Below are 25,168 nucleotides of genomic sequence, written 5' to 3' on the forward strand. Positions count from 1 at the left end.
GGTGGGCTTCCAGCTCTCGGGAGCCTGTTCCTGCTGCGTGTGGCTGCCAGGCTGCCTGCCCTGCGCTCGCCTTACCGTGCTAAGTGTGTCTTGGTCCAGTTCTCTCTTCCCTGCTAAAGCTCTTTAAGTCACTGATCTAGTTAAACCTTAGCAATCAGTTTGTTTTGCCCTGCAAGTTAATGTGCCTAATTCCTGCCCGGCTTACTTCTGATGCCCAGCCTGCAGAGTCCCCGTGCCCACGCGGGAACAGGCACGGTCACATCGTACGTCTCCCCCTGCTCTTGTCCTGGGTGATTTTGACCATGGCAGCCCCACATGGAGTGGGGTCCCAGGCAAATCCCTTGGTTGCCCCTGTCTCGGCCCCAGGGGATGAGTGGCAGCATGTGGCACGGGCAGGACAGTGCCCAGCGTCCCCAGCTCAGCGCAGGCGGGAGCGGCCCTGGCAGCAAGATGCAGCCAGAGATGGGTCGGGGATGCTGCAGAGCTGGGCAGCTTTGGACTGGGGTGCAAAGCCATGCCATGGGGTCTATGCGAGCCTGATGGGTCCCCCAGCATGAGGCTGACCTGCCACCTCTCTCGGGGTCCTGCCCCATGCACCCCACTCCCCGGCAGAGCTGGGACGCGGCTTGCCTGTGGTGCCCCCACCTCCTTGGCAGAGCTGCCCTGCAGCATCCCCCTCTGCAGACCTGCTCTTGGGTGGAGAAGAGCAGCAGAAAGTGGCTTGTTCGGTTTCATCCCCCTCCCCACACCCCTTCCAAATTTTTGGGTGTTGAGAAAGGTTTTCTTCAGGCATTTGAACCTTTTTTTAAGGGAATAATTTAAGGGAAATTGGGTAATTAACCCTGCTACATGTAGGCTCGGGGCTGTGGTTTCTCATGGCCTTTCTTTTTCTAGGAAGGCTGGGCAGGAGGAGGCCATCGGGCAACAGCCGGGACCGTCCAAGCTGTGATTTTCCAGGGTTCAAGTATCTCTGCCTCTTGCCTCTGTCCCGGGCTTGGCTGAAGCACCCCACGAGCCTCCCGTCACAGAGTGGTGTCTCTATTTTCAGCCCCTGCTGCCCTAATCCGATCACACGCCTCCGCCTGTGCCGCAGCCAGCTCCTTCCCAAAGCCCACAGGTGCTTTACGTTACCGGCTTGGGCAGGATCCGGCATCTTCTCCAAGGGCTGTGTCTTTAACAGAGGGGAGTTATCCTCCCACTCCTCTGCAGAGCTGATCCCGAGCATCCCAGGACCCGCACAAGCCCCCTCCCTACAGCACTGGGGTTTCCCTACACCCACAGCAGACAAATCCACAGCAAGCCCTGGGAAGGGTGATGGAGAGAGGACTACACCCCAAAATAGCTGTATAATGTGTACAGCAAAGGGCAAGTTGCGGGCGAGTGTTTTTGTCTTGCGCACTGTCCCATCTCATGCGTGGCGGGGCTGGGGGAGGTGGGAACAGATTCCCCCCTGCGACCCCTAAAAGATATATATATATATAGATAGATAGATATAAACCAACACCCTACCCTGGTGTTGGGATGTACAGCACAGAGACACTAAGAGAGACAACCCCTCCCCTGCACGCTTCGTTCGGCCATCCCTGCTAATCCTCAGCAATCCGACATGACGGGAGACCTGTAACCTGATCACGGTTCATTAAGGGGTTTAAAGAGATTAATTGTCAAAAGCACCAGTTATTGCTTGCAGCTCCCCCCAACCTGCTGCCTCCCCCCCCGGCGAGGACCCGGAGGTCCCTGGGCTCTGCACATCGTGGTGTCTGTGAGGATCTCTTAAAATTGCAATGGTGTAATCCTCAAAACTAATGAGTTTGGGGTTCTAGGGTTCTCCTTCCAGAGGTGGGGGAGGCAGAGGCAGCTCCGGGTTTTCACCTGCAAGACGGTGGCACATCCCGGTTCCAGCACGTGGTGCTTATCCCCTCCGTGCCGGTGCGTGTCTGCAAAACGGGTGGCACCCTTGGTATCCCTGAGCTGGGGCTTGCACGCTGCCATGACTCTGAAGGTGGGGATATAAGGAAAAAAAGCCCCACATTTTTCCAACCCTCTGTTGTTTGAAGGTGGGGTCATTCAACCAGCAAAGCTCATTTGGCAGACCTAAAACTGGGATGGCTTTTGGGGCTCGAGCGATCCCAGCACAGGGGCACACAGTGCTGGTCCTGCTGCCTGGCTCCTGCGAAGGACCGAGCTTCTGGAGCCCCGTGAGTGTGCGATGGCAGAGCTGAGTGGCTTTGCTATGCCTCGAGCATGGAAGGAGGGCAGGCAGGAAGGAAAGAAGGAAGGAAGGAAGGTAGAGAAAAGAAAAGCAACCCACATCCCTTCTTTCTCTTCCCTCTCCCACACCTGCAGGGGTGGTGGAACTGCAGCACCAGCGAGCTCATTCCCATGCCGTGGGATGGCTGACACCAGGAGCCCCAGCCTTTTTGGATGGAAATAACCCCCGGGGAGGGCACTGCACCCACCACCCCGCGCGGGACCCCCAGGCACCATCAGTCATCGAGACCCACCGACGTCCCTGGGGTGCGTCAGCCCAATGCCAGCCTGCCGGCCCCGGCACCGCTGACGCGCGGCCAGGCTGACGCTGGGGACTATATTGGTCGGTGACAGGCAGGAAAGGAATCCGCGGAGAGAAGCCAAGCGGCAGGCTCTTCTCGGCTCTCCCCGTCGCCTCGCCTCTTATGGAGAGGAGCAGGAGGGAAGAGGGGCCGGGAGCAGCTCCCGTTATGGAGAAGCCCTGGGGAAGCCCTGACTTGCATGGGCACCCAGCAGGGCCCCAGCAGCCTCCATCCACCCCAGCAGGACACAGCGGGGATGACGTGCTTGGGACATGCCATAATCCATGAGGACAACCCCGAGACACGACTTGAAGCCGCCCGGCCACGGTGGGACAGGGGATCCTGCCCTTGCTGCGGCCGGTCAGGGGAGGTGGGTTTCCCCCGGGAGATGCACTGGTTACCCCCAGGTTTTAGGCAGCTGCCAGGCATGCCGGGAGCTCCCCGTGCACGGGCAGAGGGACTTGTTGCAATAAAGCACACAGGGATTTCAAAACCAGCGGGACCACAGGCAGGGCTGACACCTTTACATTACAGGTGATGCCTCCTGGAGAGGAGGAGGAGGAGGAAGAGCTCTCACCGGGCATTGGGGACTTGGCTGGGAGCAGCCAGGCCATTAACCTGGCCTCACCCCGGGGCTTTCTGTGCTCCTAATACCCAATTAGTGCTGACCCTCGATGCTCAGGGGTCAGCCACTCTCTGCCAAGGCATGAGCAGAAGGACCTTGCAGGTGGTCACGGGGGTGCTCAGTGCCACTGGGTGCTCTGGCGGGTCGGGGCTGATGCCGGTGCATCAGCCTTTACCTTTTGCACGGGCTTGTTTTCTGATTCCCGCATCGTTTCCAAGAAAAACTGGGTGGATGGGGAGTGCGCCGCTCCCAGCGCCCGGGCCCAGGGAATGGCTGCGGTGAGGGAGCGGCATCGAGCCTGTGTCGCTGCACCAGCGGTGTCAGGGCAGGAGGGATTTTTGGTCCTCAGCTGTTGTCTGAGGACTGCAGGATGGTCTCACTTTACAGGTGATAGAAAATGATGCTTTAAGGTACTGCAGCCACAGGGAAAAGCCTCAAGATATGAACCCCGGAGAGTCTAAATGGTAGATGGAACCCCCCCCCAAGCACAGAGTTGCCACCACAGGGGCGAGGGTCCGGGGGAGATTTAGGGTGGGCTGTGTGGCACGGCCACATCGTGGCCGATGGCACCAGCGAGGAAGGGCGTCCGGCATCCGATATGCAAAGCCCCACTCTGACAGCTCGGTGCTGCCACCGCACAATGTTGCTCAGCTTCATACACAGAAGGATTTTGGGGTAGATTTGTGGTCCTTGGGGACCACAGGAGCTTTGAGCGTCTTTGGCACAGGCGGCAGGGCAGAGCCCCACCAGAGCTGGGCACCAGTACAGCCCTGAATGCCCCTGCCCTGGTGCCCAGCAGGGTTTTCTACGGCCAGCCGAGAGCGATGCCCTTTTGCTGGGGTGCAAATTAAAAGCCTCTTTGTGCAAATCCATAGAGCATAAAGAGGTTTGAAACCTGGGCAGCTCAGCACAGCGACAGGTCAGGGCATGGTTGAACCCCCCCCGGACCAAGTCCGGCTCCCCGGGAACCTCCCCCCGGAGCTGGAGAAGCAAACGCTCCTGCTCTTTCCCATGTGTTATTGCACTGTGCAAATATTTGCTTTGGAAAGCGCTGCCTTGCCCCAAGCCCCGCAGCCAAGGCCGGCCCTGGCAGGAAGGCTGCTCGCACCAGGCACGGGGGACGGATCCTGCTCAGATGCAAACCCATGCACTTTATTGAAGGGAAACAACCGGCCCGGAGCTGACCTTGTGCTCCGGGGATGCTCCGCAGGGACTCAGAACCTTCCTTGGAGCAGGGTGGGGAGATGCTGTCACAGCCCATGGAGCTCGTGGGCTGCGGCGAGGTGACCCTCCTGCTCCAGCCCCTCCTCGGCCACCTCCACAGCCGGGAAATCACCCAGTAAAGGGAGCAGCGGGGCCGGAGGGGAGGTCAGCACCCCATCCCGCAGCACCCCAGGATGCAGGGAGCGTGGGAGAGGCATGCAAGGTGCTCAGGGCTATTCGGGGTCCACGCCGGGCTTGGAGCCCCCCAAAATCCTAGGAGATGGGCTGGGGATACACCTGCAGAGGGAAGAGCCCTGGACTGGGAAGCTGCTTGAAGGTGTCAGAGGGAAATCCCAGCCCTTTTGTGCTATTTTTCAACCCCCCCTTTGCTCCTAAAAATGCACTTTTGGCTGGCGGGCAGCAGGAGGGAGATTTGTGGTGGGAGCCAGGCACGGTTGGGGGGGCTTCAGGGCAGGAATTTGGGGCAGGGCCCCCTGCGGTGGCAGCGTTTCTGGCTCTGCCCGCGCTCCCCAGCCCTGGCCTCCGCACCGCCGGGAGCCGGACCAGCCCTCGGCGTCTGGGACACTGGCCTTTGTTTCGGAGAATAAAGTTAGCGCTGTTACTCAGCCTGTCGCTATTCCAGCAATTCCTGCCTCCACTTTCGCTCGGCAGCGGGGAAACATTCCTGCCTGGGGGCTGCCAAGAAAAATACCCACCGGAGGGACACGCAGGGATGGGGACTGGCAGCACCATGGTGGCAGGGGATGGCTGTGGGATCGTGGCTCCCCTGGGATGGGCATTGCACCCCGGCTGCGGGTTGGTGCCCATTTTGCATCCCGTAAGAGCCCATTCCCAGCATGGGACACCAGTAACCCATCCCATCAATGTGATGGGTGGCTTGTGGTCCCGTGGGTGACCAAAGAGCAACCAGAGGACACGGGGACAAGGTGTGTCACCTCTGGTGTGTCCCAGAGGTGAAGCGTTATCACTGAGTGCCACCGATTTCCATGGAAAGTTTTGCTGATGCCAGCGGGGCTCCCACGGCCGCAGCCACATGGAGCCACATATTTTTTTTCCGCCTGCTTTCTGCCCTTTACCTTGTGATAGGCAAAGCCAACAGCCCGTCCCCGGGGTCCCTCTGACCCCAGGAACCTGTCACATCCTCATGCTGCTCCCCCGCTATCACCCCAAGCGGAAAAAAGGCAGATGCCCCGATAACCCCTCTCTGAGGGGTAAAATAACCACTTTGAGCAAAAACTGTGGCCTCTGCCAGCTCCCACACGCCGGCTACCGACCGGCTGCCTGTGGCTGCAGGGGGTCTGCGGGCCAGGGCTGCGGGCAGGGTCTGCGGGTATGGGCTGCGGGCATGGGCTGCGGGCAGGATTTCGGCAAGACTGCAGACGGTGCCGTGGTTGAGCCACGCGGGTTGCCGTGAAATCGTAGCCTGGCTTTGCTGGGAAAGAGGACGTGGGAGCTTCGGGCGGCTGCGGTCTGCCAGGCTGGGGGAGCTCGGCTGCAGGCTGACTTGCCATGGCTGAGTGCATCCAGCCTGTCTGCAGCAATTCCTCTTTCAGTTCTTGCTGGCGCTGGTGGGAGGACAGACTGAGAGACTTGAAACTGAAACCCACCAGTGGTGGGTGGCACCAGCACCCTCCTCCTGCACCCATCCCTTCCCCTGCATGGGGGAGAGCCTGATGAAAAGATTTGGGTGTTACCAATCCCCGACCTGGCTGGCACCTCCTGCCCACACTGGGCTGGGGCTGTAGGACACATCGAGCCGTATGAGAGCAGAGAATGGGACCTGCTCCATCCTTTTTCTGGGAATGGTCTTCTCCCCTCCGCTCCCTCCCACTGCAGGGAGATGCTGGCATCGCATCCTCACCCCGTCCTCTGTAAAACCTCAGAGAACTGACCCCCCACCATGTGCATAGTCCTAAAACCCACTGAAAATCCTTGTGAGCACCAAGACCCAACAGCTTTAATCTGGCCGAGCCAAGGACTAAGCAGAAAGCCCGGGGCAGCACACCCGCAGCTGGGGCTCCGCGCTACAATGCCCAACCCGGGAACAAAGGGAGGTCGGAGGCCGGGAACGTCCCTTCCCAGCCCCAGGGACATTAAACAAACCCCAAGAGACCATTCTCCCTTTGTCAGCCCCGCAGGTCACCCGAGGTTTGATCTACAGCCCAGCGTGGCAGATGGAAAAATTCCTGGCGAGAGTTTTGGATCAGGTCCCTGCCGTTTTCTTCTGGCCAGGGAGTTGCCGGCAAAGCTGCCAGGATGCCGCTTGCTACGGTGCGAACCCCAAAAAGCCCTGCCTGTCCTTTTGAAGCCCCTCTGAAGTGGATCGTAGCGTTTTATTTTCCCCACTCCCCTTCTTTCTGAAAGCTTTTAAGTCCTTCCTACGTCTGAGAATAAAAGTTTGAAGTCTGGCTGCTGAACCGCAGACGTGCTCATCAGCTCAAAGTCTGGAACCATCCTAAATTTAAGCCCAAACTGCACTGTGGGCTCCTGGGGTCACAACCCTCTGAGCCCCTATCACCCGCTCTGCTTTCAGCCCAGGATTTTAGCCCAAATCCCCACTTGCTGCCAAAATTTTGGCCAAGGTGAAGTTGTATTTCCACCGGAGAAGAGCTGCTGAGGGCTTTGGGGAGACAACCTCCCAGCCTGCGGTGCCCATGGGTCCGGCCGAGCCCGGGACGAGCAGGGACCCATCTGAGGGGTAAAACAGCCACATTATTTTCCTCCTACCACCCTGCCTTGTCAAAGCAGGCAGTAATATGCCCCAAAAACCGATTAAAAAGGTAAAAGCCTCACTTGGCTCTGCACGGCTGCAAGGTTGGCCCATCCTGAGTGAAGCAAAGAGCAGAATACTCACACTTGCTGCAGCTTATGTGCTTTAGGAACCCATCAATTTAGCCTTATAATTGCATTATAACCCAAAGCTATTTTAATGTTGCTATCTCGCTTTCCTAGGCTCTTCTGATAACCCCAAAGTTATGTACATAAATAACACTAAATGGCTGTAATCTCCCGTACTGCACACAGAGCCTGCGCTGGGAGAAAGCGGCCAGGACACAAAGGTTGCCGTAATCTTGAAATACCTGAAGAACAGGGCACGGTGAGGGGAATTTATTACCTGCTGTCTCACTCTGCTCCGGCCAGGGCTGCTTGAGCCACAGGGGAGAAGTTCAAATAGTCCCACCGAGAGCAAATAACCCGGCCCCACTGGGGCTTTTGGGATGTTTTGGTGCTGTGCTGGTGGTGCAGACGATGCTGCATTGCTGGGCTTGGGCTCAGACAGATGGGAAGGGGATTTTCAGGGCTCACCTCATCCCACTGTGCTTCGTGGGACAGAGCTGATGCTGGCAGCAGGGTCACCAGCACTGGGGACATGCACAGCAGACGGTGCGAGGCAGGATCCGACTCTCCAGCATGCACAACCCAGCATGAGCCTTGCACAACATAGCTCCGGCACTGAGCCATGCCATGCCGAGGTGTCAGCCCACGACGGACATGTGGAGTGGGGTGACGGTGGGGACCCACATCTCCTCCCTGTCCCCTGCACCATGTGCAGCCGGTGGGCTTGTGTGGTCCCAGAGCAGGATGAGGCCCACATGTCTGTCCCAGAACACGTGTGTGAACCAGAGGGGGCTCAGTGCAGCTGGAAAACTCATCCCCCCCTCCTGGGAGGGGAAAGGCTGGATTAGACCCCCCAAGCCTGGGGCCAAGGGAGCAGGCTGGAGCGCAGCACGGGGCGCAGGGACAGCCGTATCCTTATCTTGGGTGTCCTTATCACAGCTGGGTACGCATGTCAACTGCCGTGCCGGGGACGGGCACACGCTGGCCGCGCACAGCTCTGGCAGCTCTGGCCCCAGCAGCATCGGCTGGAGAGGAGTCATCAGGCAGATGGGTATCACAAAGCACCGAGTGCCTCATCACCTCCTTTTTCCAGCCCGTGTCCTGCAAGGGGACAATTAAAAGGTCTTCCCTGAGTGTGACACATGGCGTGGGGACTCCCAAAGCTGCCCCATCTGGTTCAGGAGGGTGATGTTCCCCCAACACCCCCACCCACCGCTGGCACCCCCCTCCAGGCTGTCCTGCTCGCACGGGTGGCCCTGGTCCCACCCCGGCTGTGACAGCAGGCTGGTGGCAGCCGTGTCCCCTGGCCCCTCCGGCCCTGACGGTGTGGCGGAAAGGCAATTCCCACCGGGACGATGCAAGCCCCGGGTGCAGGAGGATGAGGTGCAGGAGGCACCTGCCTGGATAGTGCCAGGGGTGGTGATGGGTGCTGGAGGTGTGCAGCCCCAAGGGTGAGCCGGGTTCAGCTGGGCTCCATGTCCCTTCCCAACGCCCAACACCTTGTACTGGCATTTAGGCTCTGCCATACGGCACCTCCCGGCACCCCTTTACGCCAGGAAGCATGGCTGGCTGAACCGGCCCCGACATTTCAAACACCCCCCGAGCTCCAGCGTGACCCGGAGCCACAGCTCAGGGCAGCCCTGGGTGCTCCCGTCTGCTAAATGCCCTCTCCATCAATACTGCATCTTGAAATAATTATCTAGCACTCACACAGCTGCTCCTGCCTAAACAGACCTCTTCATCCTTCCTGACAGATCTGCCCGGCGTATTTACCCAGGAAAGCCTGGCTGAGGGCACAGCTGCATTGGGCGATACGCCGGTGAGTGTCCTGCCGTGCCAGGGGAAACCACCACACTGGTCTCCCCATCCCGCAGCCAAGTCCTCCCTGGAAATGGCCCCGAGAACACTGGCCCAGCCCAGCCGCGCATGGCTTATCGAGCTGGACCGGCTCCCAGCCGCCCGGCCAAGATCAGGCAGGGTCAGGCTCTGCTCTGTGCTGGAAAGGGACCCCCTCCCTGCACACCCCGTACCCGGCTCCCCCCAAGCCTGATGCTCTCCCAAGCCTGGGTGCTCTCTCTGCACTGGCAGGGCTACCTTGGAACACCTCCTTTCACCCTGTTAATCCTTCGAGACACGCTAAAGCGGCTGTCGAGCAGCTCTAATTCATACCCACCCGCCAGCCTGCCGGGCCCGGCATGGGCTGCCGATGGGCAGATGCTGATGCCACGCGGGCAGCAGGACAGGCAAGGGACAGTGATGGGATTTCATGACGCCCGAGCTCTTTGGGCGTCTCGGCATCCTCTTCTTCCACAGGGGCAGTGATGGAGCTAACCTGGTCAGGCAGCCGGCGCAGGGAACATCCCTGCATGGTGAGGTTTGCATGTCCCGCAACGCAGGGTATGGTGGGACCTGGGACAGACTATGGTGTGGGGCTGGGCTGTGGGGCAGAGCAATGGGGCTCGGTGGTGCCCCCAGCCCAGCCCAGGGTGAGGGGAGCCGTGGGTCTGGGCGAGAGGCAGCTCCCCAGGAGCCCCCTCCTTGGAAAGAGTTAATTCTATGATTCTGTGATTCTATAATTTAGTGAGGCAGGTCTGGCCGGTGGTGCTGGCCCCCCGAGTCCTCCCAGGGCAGGAGGGGGCACATCCACGACCACCACCACGCCTGGTGAAAAACCACGGGCTGGCAGAGTTTGGGGCTGGCAGGGCTCTTTCCCTTGCCATAAGACAGGCAGCAGGAGGCAGGAGAAGGGTCAGGATTCCAGAAGAACCCAGCATGGTTTTCCTCATAGGCAGATGTGCCACATCTGGAACTCACTGGCAAAGCTGGACTTGGATCCGAGTCCTGTTACAGGCGTGCTCGGATCCTGGGGTAGCCGATGTCAGAGCACAGCCTGTGCTCTGCTCGCCGAGGGACATCCCGGCACGGGCTGCAGAAGCCGGCGTGCAAAGGGACGGACTCAGCAGCGAGCACGGTCCTTTCAGGAGGCTGCAGGGAGGAACAGGCTCCTGCTGGCAGCTCCACCAAGGAGAAAACCTTGTGCAGAAGATTAAGCTTTACCCCAAAGCAGTCTGGAGGCAAAGGCAGGCAGCTGCCAGCCTGCAGTTAGAGCAGAGAGAAAAACCACCCCAACCCAACACTTTTGATCCCACAGCCCTTGGTGGCATGAGGTGGTGGCTGGCAGGAGCCCTGCAGCCATCCCGGCAGCTTGCTGGGCTCCCTGGTCCCACGCGGGGCCAGTGGTGGCTTTGCTGAGGTTTGGGGGACGAGGGGAGCGGTGGGCACCCCCTGAGAAGAAAGGAGGAAAGGGAACGAGGCAGCAGCCACCGACGGGGCTAATGAGAGGGTGGATTTCTTCAATTATAGGATAACACCAGTAATCCCGGCTTTCAAAGGTTTAGGCGAGTGACAACTGCTGTGGGATGAGCCTGCCTTCCTCCCACCCATGCGACGGCCGAGGAGCCCGGCGCCTTCGCTGTGCCGTGAACCGGGGAGCGGAGCAGCTCCCCGCCTGCCCGCAAACACAAGCCCCGGCATCCAAACACCCTGCAGCACCCTCGTCTGCCAAAGGGTGCCTTGGCATCGGCTAAAAACCACCAACTGCCCCAGGGGAGATGGACCCTCCAGCCCAGACCATCGTGGCAGCTCCTGGTCACCAGCACGCTCGAGCAGGCAGCGTCTGCCGTCATCTCTCCCGGAGGCAGGAGCTGGCTCTTCCCGGCTGCCGGTGGGTTTTGCACTTACCTGGGGCTGCAGGGAGCTGCTGGGGCTGCCAGGGGATGGATGTGCCACAGGGAAAAGCAGCATGCCCCGGGAACTGGACGCATCCTGGTTTCTTGGGGGGTCACTGCCCTGCAAGGGGGGAATTTCCTTTACTCTGGCCAAAAAGACGCTGTCCCTATTGCTGGGGCAGGATAGCAGGGCGGCAGCGAGAGGGGCACTCGCGGAGCCAGATTTGAAACTTTGTTTTCCCCCGTTGCAGCCCCCCCCGATCCCCTGCAAAAGTCCTGAACATCTCTTTTATTCTCCGCATCCCAAGGAGTGAAGAAAGAGGCGCTTGGAGATAAGAAACTGGAGGGACGGCTGAGAGATGGGGCTTGGTTTTGGCACCGGATAAACCACGTTCATCCAGCTGGGAGCTGGCTGGAAAACAGAGCTTGTCCCCGCGGTCTCTCCTAGCTCACCTGGGCAGCTCGGGATGGCCTCGGGGCAGATGGGTTGAGGTTGGACGTAATGCAGCCTGCCTGGATAAAACAAGTCATCAACTAAATAACTACCGGGCAATTATTGCTATTAGGAATGCCGACCGTCTCCAATTCTCTGGGCATTAATGGGAGGTGGAGGGTACTCAGCCCCTCCCAGGGTTAGGTCACCCGTGACGTGGGATGCTGGTGAGGATGCACTTACTCACGTCGCTCTGCGCCCTCCGTCACGGGCAGCCCGGCCGAGCATGAGCCAGAATAGCAGCATCCAACCCCAAATGAGCAGGTTGGGTTCAAAGGCCGCCTTCTTCAGGAGGGCATGTTACAAAACCCCCAAGCTGCTTGTGGTAGGAGCAATCCTGACACTGCAGAGAAGGACACACATGCTCTGCAGTCCCTCGCAGGTGGTTGTCACCATAGGGAAGGGCTGCGTCCCTCCTGCCTTCCCACCATCCACAATTAGGGTGGGTTTTTTTAGCCTTCCCAGGACAGCAGCACTGCTCGTGATCTCCTCGACTAAAACACCCCCGGGCAGACAATCATCCTTTTGGGGACTGATTCCTCCCGAGCCCCACTGCGGCAGCGAGAAAACCCCTCTGCGAAGGGGGACTGCACCCCGGATGCTCAGCCTTTGCGATCGGAGTATGCAGGGACCATCTAGGGCTGCAGGGGAGGAGGAGCAGGGGAAGAAACTGGCTAAACTCGTTACACTGGTGATATTTGAAAAGGGTGGTTAGTAAGTGGCATGTTAACATTATGTCCAGTCTTTAAGGAATGCATCCAGGATTCATTAGGGGAGCAGTAGTTAGGTGAGTCACGCTGCGGACATGTGGATTTAACCGGGATTTCAAGCCCAAGCCACCTGTAATTGCATATTAGTGGAGGGATGCTTAAAGTAATCAGCTGTTCCAGCCACGCCAGCCCGGTGGCTACGGAGGGGGGGAAGGGAGGAGGGCTGGAGGGGTGTCGTGCATCCAGGCCCTCCTTGGATTACAAGGCAAAAATGTAGGCCACACAATCACCCCGGGGAATGCGCTGCTTGGTGGCTTTTCCTTTGAAGGCAGGGTGACACTGCTCTTGCTGAACCCGGGGTTTGATAGTGGCAAGATAAGCAGGGTAAATATGCCGTGGTGGCAGGAAAGGGCAACGATCAACCATCCCGGTGCCGTCGGCTGAGCCCCGGACAGCTGGCCCCGTGCAGAGCTGCCCCGAAGAGAGAGGTGTCTCCATCTGTCACCAAAGAGAAACCTCCTGGCCAGGCAGGAGAGGTGGGAACGGGCTACGACACTCTGCAAGAACAATGCGAGCTCTTAAGAGGGAAAATGCGTGTTCTCGCTTGTACGGGGAGAGAGATAACACATTACGCATCGCCCTGTGCCTCTCCTGGCACTGCTCCAGCCCAATGCCTGTCTCCAAAACCACGGCCCCACCTACAAGTCCTCTTTTCTCCTGGAAATGCCATTATTTCCCCTTGGCATCGCTGAAGGGACACGCAGTGGGTTGGGGTAGGGGGGTGCAAGGACACCCCATCCTTGGCCCATCTCAGGGCTCAGTCGTGCAGCAGCTCGAGGCTGCAGATTGACTTTTTCTCCTCCTTTCCTAAGAAAACATGACTTTGCGACGGCTGTCAGTCATTCCCCTTAATAACTTGGGATGCCAACAGATGATTTCAATCAAATTTGTCAGAGCCATCAAGTTTCTACAAGCTGAAATAGGTAGCCGGGCACGGGGATCCACCCAGACGAGGGAGCAGCAAACCGACCGCAGCTTCCACCCGAGCAGCAGCCGGGCGCTTGGCACACGTGCAGCTCTCACCGGCTACGGCTGACACCACGGCTCGCTCCACCAAAGCAGGAGCTGCTAGAAGAGAAGGAACGGGGAAGAGCAGGCACCTGGCAAGCCGGCATTAGTTTTTGCAGAAGCACGTGGGTTTTTTGGAGGGAGGCGGACCGCTGTCCTAGGTTGAGCAGGCGAGAGGCTCTGCACAAGCTGATCTCTTCTTGCGATGGCCCAGGAGGGAAGGGAACACCTGAGCTTCTGATTTGAGGCTGGATGCAAGAAGTCAGAGGTGGGGGAAGGTGGTCAACCCAGGGGATTCACGGAGCTTCCCACTGCACCTCCTTGCCGCTAGCCAAAAGGTCTGCAGCAAACTGCATTTGGAGCTGAACAGGGCAAATGCCCCATGCACAGAACAAACAAACAAAAAAAAGCCTTTTAAACGCTCGTCCGCCTCCACACCAGCTCTAACATGAGCTGAAATCCTATTTGTAATACAAAAGCCTGAACCAGAACCTCCAACAGACAGCAACCAGGGCCAGGAGATAAGATAGGAGGGTTCAATGACAGAGCCCAAGTTGCACGCCGCACATTTCTCACTATCAGCCTTCACACACCACCCCCCCGCAAGGCTCAGCTGGTCCCCCGGGGCTCAGGACCGCGGCAAAGGGGACCGAGTTTGTGCCATCCTCCGGCAGCTCAGCTCCGTCCCAACCCCGCTGCCACGGCCCCGCCGGGAGCAAGCTGCCCTCCCGGTATGTACATATCAATGCAGCATTTGTCTCGTGCTTGGCACCAGGCGTCAGAGCACAAGGGTCCGTGTGCTGGATCGCCTAAACACAGCTATAAATGGAAAGAGGAGCCGTACAGACAGACTGTTCTCTCATTCTGCAGGATCTCAAATAGCAGAGTTAACACCCGCGCTGCCCGAGCGGCTACTGAGGAGGAGGGCAGCTGGGTAGAAAGCCTGGCGTACTACACGAGAAAGGCTAATTAGAAAGACATACAATTTGAACGCCACGCTGGGTCTAGCTACCCGCCTGCATGTAGACGGTGCCACCCTCGGCATTGAGCCGACAGCTTAAGGACAGCTGAAAACAGGAAGGTTGGAGCAAGATGCTTCTTGCATTCTGGAGATTCAAGGCAAATTCCGCCCGTTTCAGTGATTTTGGAGCTCAGCCAGCTGTCCTTCCAGGAGAAAAGCTGCTGTGGGCAGGTCTGCAGATGTAAACCCTGCATCGCAAGCCCTAGAAGTGATCTAGCTGATACAACGCTAAGTATTTTTGGATGCATCTCAAGGCATCGATCACCCACCAGCCCTTTGCAGAGGTGCTGCAGGGCATGTGCCGTACCGTACTGCCGTGCTCACACGCCGACCGCAGCGTGGGCTTCTCCACTCCTGACTTCACTTATCTGAGCTGGGCACTGCCAGCATAACCCAGAGCAGGCTGCCACAGCCGTAACACCAGTGGTCTAAATACAGGGAATTGCTGGGGCAGAGCCACAGCCAGCCCAACACACGTCTTTCCTCGGAGCAAAGCTCTAGAGCCAAGGCTGAGAGAAGCGCTCAGGCACCCAGCACACACCAACACACCCATCACTAGAGGCCAAATCTCATCCACCAGATACTTGGGCACATCCTGACTTGTCCATCACCCTCTGTTCAAAGAGAAAAATAATGACAGACTACAGGCTGTGAGAAAATATATGTTGGTTTTTTTTATTTGACAATTAACAAAAGAGGGATCCAAATCTCAGTTGTAAACATTGATAGCTCCTTTCTGATCACAACTAGTACTTTCCACGAACATCCTTTTGTATAGTCTGATCCGCTCCAACAATGACAAGCCGACTCTGTCAGGGCTTTTGCTGCTCTGCTCAGGGTCACAAATCCAGAGGCAGCTTATTCACCAGAGCATCAGCAGCCATCGGCAGGACCGACCACTGGCACTGAGAAGACAGCTGACAAACTAAGCAGATATTTTTAGAGCCACTCCCATACGCGAGACACGCTCAGGGAAGGCAGAAGCTTCACGCTGGGTTGTGTGCCAGCAAGAGGCAAGCATCCCATCTCGCTGCCAACAGGTTTAGAGAGAAATCAGCTCTGCAAGAGCAGAGTCCTACTCGAGCAGGCGATGGGGACACAGTCTTACATGGTGCCAGCCCAGCAAGAACAACCCAGATCTGTTGTCAGAGGGAAGCTTGGCCCCGGACTGTAAAAATTTGGAGATGCAGAGCCAGCAAATTTGTCCCGAAGAGGGACTGGCATGTTATCAGCTCGATTGCTGCAGTGGAACCAGAACTGCCTGTAGCTTGACAAGGGGAAGTGAAACTTCATCTTGGGCTGGAGGGCAGCCAGACTCAGAGGAGCTTGCACCCAGCTACAGGCAGCCAGCTTCCAGCCATCCCATGGCCTGAACATCAGCAGATCCAAGCTTTTTTTGGAAGATAAACCTTTCAGAGCCTCTCACCCTCCCCTTTCCAAGAGGACCCACTTTGCAGGTGGGTCAGCCACACAAAACAAGCAAGTCTTAATTACTCAAGCAACCTTTTGCTGTTCAGGACCATCAGCAGGTGAGAATGAAAGTCATGGAAAGCCACCAGCAGCAGCAAGAGTCTCCCAGTACCGTCCCCAACACCAGGGACCTCCGATCCCCACCGACACCGAGCAGGCTGCCAAATCGGGCCACCCTCCCCCACCAGCAACTTGAGGAGCCACCAGGAAAAGGGAAGATGCACAACACTAAAGAACAGCGTTATAAATAGAAACCTCCCTCGGCTGCAGGAGTGACCTGCCAACAGCTACGTGCTTCCCAGGCTCCGTAGCTGCTTCAGTTTGAGGGACTAAGCAGCCTGACGTACAAGTAGCATTCGACCAGGTCCAGAACCAGGACCTCAGCTCGTTCCTCTCGAGGTGACCAGTTGGTTCAGAGCCTGGTTTTTGGTGGGAGTAGGGTCGGCCATCTCAATACCACACTACCCGGATGGACAAGCAAATAAAAAAAATCCAACAAATTTGAATACACTGTATTTATTTGTAACAGATTCTAAAGAATCTAGTGAGTCTATGTCAAGCCCATCGCATGACAGGTGATACAGGTGTAGGAAAAAAAAAAAAGACATTTAAAACAAAATCAAGTGCCATTCAAGCTACTGGAATCTTCCAATTGCCCCCTCACAGGAGGCAGCACAGTATCACTGCAAGGTCTAGAAAAATTCAGATTCAACCCATTCTCAAGAGTCCCACCACACACACTCTGTAAATCAAAAGTGCAATCTCAACATAAGTTGCCCTGTCGAGCTGTTGGCTGTAGGGAATCTTTTTGCATCTTAAAGGGAAGGAGGGAATCTCAGTTTAGTGCGTCTATGTGTCTGTGGGTAGAGGGTAAGCAGCCTGTAAAGAAAGCATGCTACACATCATCTATGTTCATCTGAAGTTTAAAATGCAAGAAAAAGAAAAAAATCTTTCCTTGAAGCCATGAAGGTGGCATACTTAGGATCTCAAAAGCAGCCCTTAAATCAGTTTTACCTTGCACTGGAAAGTCTCAAGCTCCCACCACACTGATTAGGCTCTGGGCACCAGGGAGTTACCGAGCTGTGGCAGAGTCTATACACCAGCCTTGTCCGTGAAGACAAAGCTGTTCTACGGGAAGGCAGTTAAACCTGTAATAACTACATTGTTAGTGACACTTCTTCAGCTCTGACTGGATAGGAAGCAAAGCTGGACCAATTTCAAATTGGTTAGTTCATGTTAAGTGTAAGAGCCCCCACATCACTCCCCTCCCACCCCTTACGCCCACTCCACATCTCCCCTACCCCAAAAAAGGTAGCAATCTGGCTATACACATTCCAAGGATCTAGTCTTTATTAGAGCGTTCAATCTGCCCAGCTATTACAGTTTTGTCACAAACAAACAAAAAAAAAACCCCAAGTTAAAGATACTCAAGTATGTCAATCTCGGAGGAAGCACCATGAAGTCACGGTGTTTCCAGAGCAGCATCTCTAGGGAGCGCCTGCTTGCTCACCCACCTCTCCCTCCGTGCATAGTTAAGTCTGAGATGATGTTTCACGAGAAAGGGCATGGCAATCCAGGCACCTCAGTGAAAGCCTGTTTGTGCTCTAGACACCCAACAACTTCAAAGCCACATTTGACTAAGAGAGCCAAACCCTCAAGACACAAGAAGGTTTGTTTAGAGAAGACATACTTTTCCTAAGGCCAACTGACTTTTGCACAACTCCCCCCGCCCCAAGCTCCATTTCTAGCTAGAGAATGAATTTCAAATGCTATCAGTGGCTCACATGTGGAATCACATAGCTGGAAATAGGCTGCTTTTGAAGATAGGACCTGCCCAAGGGCAGAGGGAAGATCTCCAGCCATAGGAGACTAGAGTCTGAAAGAGGTCTGCCTATCTCTTAGAAGGACACGGGCTCCAGCCCCCATCACAGCAACAGCTGGACATAACTGACTAGTGAACTAGTTGGTTTGTGCTTCAAAGGACAAGCCTCATCTTCCCAGATAACCCAGCTGGCCTGTGGCTTTGTGCATTAAAACCACACTGCATGCCAAACAAAAAAAAATAAGCAGCATTTCAAATTCCCCTAGAAAATACACGATTAGGTACAGTAGCCTGGGGCAGGCTCCTGGACAGATCTTCTGCCTCATTGTTTATATACACGGTTACATTTTGGCACTGCAGACTTGGGAGCTTGAGTAAATTTGTATGTAGGTCCCTGCTGCCTTTTCTCCATAAAGCTCTGCACAGCATTTTCCACCATGCACTCCCCCCCACCCCAGTGTCCCCAGTTTTAGGCATTTACACAGAGTCATTCAAAGCCCACCCCTGTTTATGCAACTCCACTTTGACAGCTATTTGCTACAGCTGGTCCTTCATAGGCAGCAAGCCATGCCAAAAAACCTCAGCGACACATAACCTGCGATCCCATTCTTGCTTCAGCGAGGTTACTAGAAATGATCTTACGACCCTCCCCACCCCCCACCCAACAGAAACATTTTCCTCTTCAGACATCCCCACTCAAGCTCTTGGGATGTCAGCCCCTGCAAAAAAAATAAGGTTTACAGTACAGTTGTGTTTATATTGTTACAGGCACTTAAACAGGATTCTTTGGTCCTTCAAAGGAATTAGCCACTCTGGCTTCTATCTTCAGAAACCACAAGTCTGCACACCCATAACACCTCCCACACTAAAAAAAAACCCACCAATTCAGATCCATTTCAGGGCAGCGCAGCTCTACCTTAGCGTAATTCTACAATCTCCCCTCACACACCCCCAACCCTCCCCCATTGCCTCCAGAATTCAATAAGCAATTGAGTCTTCCTGTAAACGTCCAAGTCATCTAGTTTCCATAACACTGCACTTCCCATCACAGTGTACAGCAGACAGGCCTCGTTCCAACAACCCCAGGAACAAGACACTCAAGCAAGAGTCCAGGAAGTTGCCTTTTGTTGCAGTTCTAGGAAGGTGTCGTTTGTTGTTTTTGTGTTTTGTTTTTTTGTTTGTTTTTTTTTTGCCCCCCACCCTCCCCACTCCCCAAGGCAAGAAAGTACCTTGGAGGACAGACCCTGAAGTTTGTCCTGGCTCAGTTACAGGGAAGCCACGTTGGGTAAGACTGATTGCAAGGCAGGAAGGGCTGCACGTGGGTGACATAGTAGTTGAAGTTTATTTCACTGACATAAGGAGCTGGCTGGTAGTAGCAGGTAACATTTGTGACCGTGGGGATGATGTTCTGCTCAGCCAGGACTCTCACAGCCAGCATGGCAATGAGGTTCAGGGTCTGCCTCCTTTCGTGTCCCATAAGGCAGACTGTGCTCTCATTGACCACCCTGTGGAGGGTCATCAAATAGTCATATCTTTTGCTCTCCATCCCAACAAAGTGGCTCTGAAGGTAGCACTCCAGCTTCCTCTGCTGCTCACCGATGTCAGAGAAGTCTATGAAAAACCTGGAGCACATGTATCTCTGTAGTGCCTTCATATCCACTTCCGATTTGGGCTTAAACCCCCTCACCAAGAGGTTGCAGTATTTCAGAAGCCCCCCACCTCTGATCTCCTCTGGGTTTCTCGTGGCGATGACCCTGTTCCGGAGATGGTCCATTGCCTCCTCAAAGTCCCCGTACATGCTCTCCCCAGTGACCGTGGGGTGGAAGTTCTCAGCCATGGGGTTCTCCGAACACTCCCCAAACAGCAGAAGCGAATCCAGGATGATCTGGAAGGAGTCCACGCTGAACTCGAACTGCCGCCTGAGAGAGTCCACGAATTTGAGTTCCACGTTCTTACCACTGTTGTTGGAGAGCGATATGAGGCTCCAGCGGTCGGTTTCGTTGCATACCTTCACAAGCTTCTGCACGTACGCCTCCTTCAGAGTCATGGGGGTGATCTTGTCTTTGTTGACACCTTCTGGGAGGAAGTCAAGAAGGCAGTCCATGACCACATCTTTAACAAGCTGGAAGACATCTTCGGTCTTCAGATCTACACCGAAGATGAGATCTAGGTCTTTGTAGCCCAAGCCACTGTCTTGATGTAGAACGTGACTAGCTGCTGAGCCATTCAACCTTACATTATGGACTGCAATTCCTTTCTTCTCCAAGCGACTACGGACAACCTGAGATATAAAGAGAGTCGGTGAGAAGCAAGAAAGCATTCCTGGAGCAGCCTGGATACAGCAGCAGGATTCACTCCCTGTGCTTATATGGGTCACTCCAGTGCAAGACAGTGAAATAAAAAGCTAATCCATTAGAAATAGGTCACTTTGGAAAGCATCCAGAATCTCACCAGCAGCTGGGGGTGGCTCTCCTTTACTTATTCCCTTGCATTAGAGGGCTCTTACTGCACACAAACAGATGTTTCTGCTTCCAGTACAGCTGTTTGCTCTTCCTTCCCCCCACCAAAGCGGAGAGGTTATCTGAACCCATTCTTTGGGGCATCCTCTGCCCCCTTCACCCCCCCATGGTTGCAGTCAGCCTCTCCAGTCAGCAAGCCAAGACCAGCCAATCCAGAAACGACTCCAAATACAAGGCGGCAGCACAGTCTGCAGCAGTCCCTGCTGATTTAATCAGGGTGGCTCACTGCTTTTAGCCATCCCCTTTGCCTGTCAAGATTCATTAAAGGCAAATCAAGATGCCAGAACTGCTCAAAAGCCCCAGCCAGGCGTATGCAAGTTCATGTCCTAACTAGTAAGTGTATCCTAACAATTTCCAGTGTGTCAGAGCTTCGTGCTGAACTTGGCATGCTATCAAGCACAAGAGGCAGCTTTCATCTTACGGGTGTTACTCCGGTGATTTTAATGCTGCCTGCTCAGTCCTGGCACACCCACCAGTACCTCCAAAGCTTTGTTCATTTAGAGTGAAGCTGAATCACTTGCCTGATTACTTAACATGCAGGAGGCTGAAATAACCCCAAGACCATAAAATAAACTATCTGGACACCAGGTTATAATTTGAGTTTAACTGAGCTCAAAGATCCCAGGAAGATTAAGTTCACATCTTCCACCAGAAGCTCTTCACATCTCTCATCCTGCTTTCATGTTTCTCTCCAGCAATTACGCACTGTCCTGTGAGTCCCAGCTAGCCAGCCTGCTCACCCGGTGCTTGAAGCAAGGCTAGAGCTTGAAAGAGCCTGAGCTTGGGATACAAATGGACAAATTATATCACTAGAAGCCAGTCTGACTGGGCTATTCAGCCCTACGAGGCTGTCCTAGTTTGAGAGGCCCCACTAAAATTAAAAACTTTATCAGAGGGACCAAAAGCCCTGCTTGGTTGACGTGGCCCTGAGCAGACAGTTCTGGGGGGGGGAACATCAGAGCGTTGCAGCTCCAGTGAGTCTCAGCAGCTATAAAACAGCCCCTCCGTGAGTTTTGTTTAGAAGAAACAATACATAAGAGGTGGACAACTGCAGTATGCAACCCTTAGCATGTCACAGGCCTCTTGGTGACCAAGCTGAGGCCACACCAGTGAGCTTCTGCTGCCCCAAGGTGCCCTTGCAAACAGAAAATATCTTGGCACAAACCGATAAACATTTTTTAAACTTGAAGGTTGTTAAATCTCATGATGGAGCTTCTCTGCTGGAGTTTCCCCTGCTACTCCCTGACATGAGCCACTCTTGCTCGGGCTAGAAATGTGCCCGGGCTCCTTGCCAACCAAATGGTGACAGTCACATGTCAGGCAACAGTTAACCAGTGAGCTATTCACCATCGGAAGTCCCAGGTCCCCCCCAGCACATCCAATGCAGCCATGAAAGCAGTTGTTTTCAAAGGCAGATAGCCTGAAAACTGCATTTACTCCTAGAAGAGACACAGGGTTACTCCCCCATATAGCACAAATATCACGCAGTCGATCCAGGGGAGTTCCTGGTGCCCATTTGTTGCCAACTGATCAGTCACTGGAGTCACTCACCCCAGGCACAACTCCAGCACTACTTGTAGAGTTAAGAGTTTTGTGCTATTAGGCTTAGAGAGACAAGATATAGGTCACAAAAGTGTTAGATGCAGAGCTAGGACCAGTGCTTGGAGAAGATCTCATTCCAGATTAATTTCCTAGCCCCAAAGAACATCTGCTTAACCCCTTTCTGGGTGCAGCATTTCAGAACCATAAGCTTCAGGCTTACTGGAGCTCCCCCCAGGTTTACAGGTCCGCCCATGTGAGATGTATTCGGAAGAGGGGGGGGAAAAAAACGACCTCATCCAACCGCTCAAGTCAGTCTTGTCCCAAATCACCCAAAAAAACTCCAACCTGCAGAGCACCAGGGAGCAGAGAGCCTTGCTGCTTCCCCGAGGACAGCAAGCTTCACCCTACCAGTCTCAACCTGAAGCACATCTCCCCGGCTCCAGCTGGTGGGTTCAGGTATGTGGTTTTTTTTCCCCAGAGGGTTGGATATTTAGAGGGTTAGGCAGCTGCTGACCTGCTTCCCAAAACAGCACCTCACGTTACGTGTGGTTCAGATAATTGACTCTGACAGCCAGGCAGGAGCAAACCCTGCCTGCGTCCTGACCTGCCGCTTCCCACCTCCCACAACAACAAGAGCATGCAATAAATAACTGCCTTTTAGGTTACTTGTTTCAGATTAGTCAGCCCTAAATACAGGGTCTGCCAGCACGGCTGGTCAGAATTACAGCCCTCAGTTATTTAGTGTTTGAAGTTGCTAGTGGCAACATCCTTTTCAGCAGCTCTGACACCAAAACGCTTCAGTTTCGTGGAACCAAACAGTAATAACTGGTGGAACATTTGATGCTGCACCGCGCCGGGCTTTTAGCAGCGCCGAGCTTCGCTGGTCTTGCACAACCCAAGGGCAGTGTCCTGACAGTAGCCCTCATCTGTCCTTCAGTTTAAAAGCTTTAGCAGCCAATATTTAGCACTTCTGCCCCCAACAGATGCAGCAGAACTCGAGGAATCTGAAATCAGCTGAGGCTTTCGCACAGCGGAGTGTCTTTCAAATGTCACCTTTCCATTTTCCAGGCTTAAGTAGAACTATTTCTCAAGCAGCTGAGGCTTCAAAATCCTAGTGATTAGCTTATTGTGAAAGCCAGTTTGGTTTTAGCTTTGTGAATAGCCTTTTTAATTAGAAGCTAACATGCCCGATTTTACATTTGATGAGTCATTACTGAGGAATGAAGTTGCCTCCCAAACATGAATATGCATCAGCTTATTTGAACTACATTGTTAGTTTAATATTAAACACAGTTATTACTTTATGGTTAAACTAACAGGAACTCTTCAACAAGATGAAGTCTTAGGCAGGCTCTGGAAGATACAGTCAGTGTGACGAGAATCAAAGGACACTGACATTTGATCTAGCATTTCAATTAATAACTGCCTCTTACAACGCACAAGCCCAACATGTCCACCAGCACGAAGCCATTTCGTGGCAGCAGCTCCAAAAAGCCACTTGGCCTCGGCCACCCCCCTCACCCCCCCATTTCGCAGCTCTTGGGGCACCAAAGCAACTCTAAAAGGAGGAGGACCACGGGATGGGAGGAAGCAAAGCGGGATCCACGGCACAAGCTGCAGCGGCTTCGGGGTTCAGGCACGAATTTTACACGCAGGGGATTTTTTTTTCTAGAGAAAGCTGCTTTTCAGGAGACTCCTTCCAGCTTTATACATTTCTACGACTGCGGGCAGGACACAGGCAGCAAGCAGGCAGCCCCCCCAGGCCAAGCAAACACCAGCCAACCCCACCGAGACCCCCCCCTCCCTGGGATGGGGAAGCGGGGCTAACCGAGCACCCAGCACCCCTGGGACGATGGGGGTCGGCTCCCTGACCACCCCCCCCCCCCCAACACCCCGGGGAACACCCGCACCGTGCGGGCCGGGAGCTCTGCCCTCAGCTCACCGAGGGGGGGGGGGGCAGAGGGTGCCCGGGGGGGGGGCTGGCTCGGGGCCCGGCGGGCCGGTTACCGCTGCCTCAGCACTTTTATTTTCACCCTGACCCCCGCGGGAGCGGGGCAGAGTCCAGCGAGGCGGCGAAACCTGGACACCCCCCCCCCCCCCCCAGGCCTCACCTGGACGATGGTGCGGGGCCGCACGGAGAGCGTGGGGAAGTTTCCACGGCCGTGGATGGGGACGGCCTCGCCCAGGATCTGGTCCAGCCGCTGCACCTGCTCCCAGGTCAGGACGCTGAAGCGGCCGCCGCGCTGCTCCGAAGGGCCCGCAACGGGCCCCGCCACCGGCAGCATCGCCTTCCTCCTCCTCCTCCTCCCCCCCCCCTCCCCTCCCCGCCGCCGCAGCCGAAAAGCCACCGGAAGAGGAGGTCGAGTCACCCGGAAACGGCCCGGAAACCAGCCGGAAGTGCCGGTTTGGGAGGGGAAACGGGAGGAAAATTTGAAGGGAAAAAAAAAAAAAAAAGAAAAGGGGGGGAAAAAAGGCGAGGAGGGGAAAAAAAAAAAAAAAAAAAAAAAAAGGTGGTGCTGAGGGCCGTTCCCCGAGGGGCGGAGGCGGGGAGGAGCGGTCGGTGCCCGGAGCGGGGGGGGGGGTGGGAAACGCCGCAACGAACCGGCCCGCGCCGCTCCCCGCCCGCCACCGGCTACGCGGAGCACTGCGCTGGCACGCGCCCGGCCGCCCCTTTATATAGGCCCCGCGGCCGCGCCCCCATTGGCCCGGCCCCGCCGCCAATCCCTGCCCGGCCTTGCCGCCTCTCCGGCGCTTTCATAGGCCCAGGAGGAAAAGAGGGTCTGGGTTAGAAGCCAATCAGAGGAGGGAGTAGGGAAAGAGGCGGGACGAAGGGAAGAGGGGGCGGGACAGACTGGTGGAGCCCCGCCCCTCCGGCGCGGCTCGCTGCGTGCGGGAATCCCGGCGGTGATTGGTCGGGGCGGGGCGCGGGTTAAAGGGACACCCCATTGATGTCCCATTGATGTCCCATTGATGTCCCATTGATGCCCCGTGCCCTGGTGCCCCATTGATGCCCAACGGCCTGGTACCCACTGATGCTCCACGGTCTGATACCGCACTGATACCCCACGTCCTGGTGTCCCATTGATGCCCCAAGGTCTGATACCCCATTGATACACCATGGCCTGGCACCCCACAGCCCAATGCCCCCCAGCCGGACACCCCCGTCCCCAGGACCCTCTCTCCCCAGGGACCCGCTGCGCCAGGCGGCTACAGGGAGCTCTGGCACCCAGGAGACACAGGGTGACACCCCGGGGTGATGGAGCCCACCGGCTCAGGAGGCTGACGCCAGGTACTCCCAACCCGCAGAGTTCAACCCCAGCCCCTAAAACCCACCGCGTGGCCCTGCTGCTGGGCGAGCCACCGCCTCCTCCTCCGGCCAGCCGTGTGCCAAGCCACCAGCCGCCCATTTCCTTTCATCCCAACAATTCCCATCACTTTAAAGAGCTCATTTCTCTGCGACGTTTAACCCTGCAGACATTTCCAGGAGGCGCCTCCCCGCCGAGCCGGTGCCCGATGCCCCGCGGTCCTGCGGATGGACAGGCATGACTCCAGGCTC

General features: G+C 55.8%; 1 protein-coding gene across 1 annotated transcript; it reads right to left on the bottom strand.

Annotated features, from left to right (window-relative positions):
• Window positions 1–14,908: 14,908 nt before the first annotated feature.
• On the bottom strand, window positions 14,909–24,274 carry TENT5B (terminal nucleotidyltransferase 5B). The gene is made up of 2 exons (XM_030039429.2): window positions 23,724–24,274; window positions 14,909–19,832 (listed from the first exon to the last, which is right to left on the bottom strand). The coding sequence occupies exons 1-2, from the start codon at window positions 23,895–23,897 to the stop codon at window positions 18,813–18,815; spliced, it is 1,194 nt and encodes a 397-aa protein (XP_029895289.1). The 5' UTR covers window positions 23,898–24,274; the 3' UTR covers window positions 14,909–18,812.
• Window positions 24,275–25,168: the final 894 nt, after the last annotated feature.

This window comes from Aquila chrysaetos, chromosome 16 (assembly GCF_900496995.4).
Source record: "Aquila chrysaetos chrysaetos chromosome 16, bAquChr1.4, whole genome shotgun sequence".
NCBI lineage: Eukaryota > Metazoa > Chordata > Aves > Accipitriformes > Accipitridae > Aquila > Aquila chrysaetos.

Excerpts from the sequence above, each read along its gene's own strand:
- TENT5B (XM_030039429.2), bottom strand. The coding sequence starts at position 23,897 with ATGCTGCCGGTGGCGGGGCCCGTTGCGGGCCCTTCGGAGCAGCGCGGC. Across the intron at positions 19,833-23,723 it reads GGCCCCGCACCATCGTCCAG|GTTGTCCGTAGTCGCTTGGA; the intron begins GTGAGGCCTGGG and ends TTTATATCTCAG.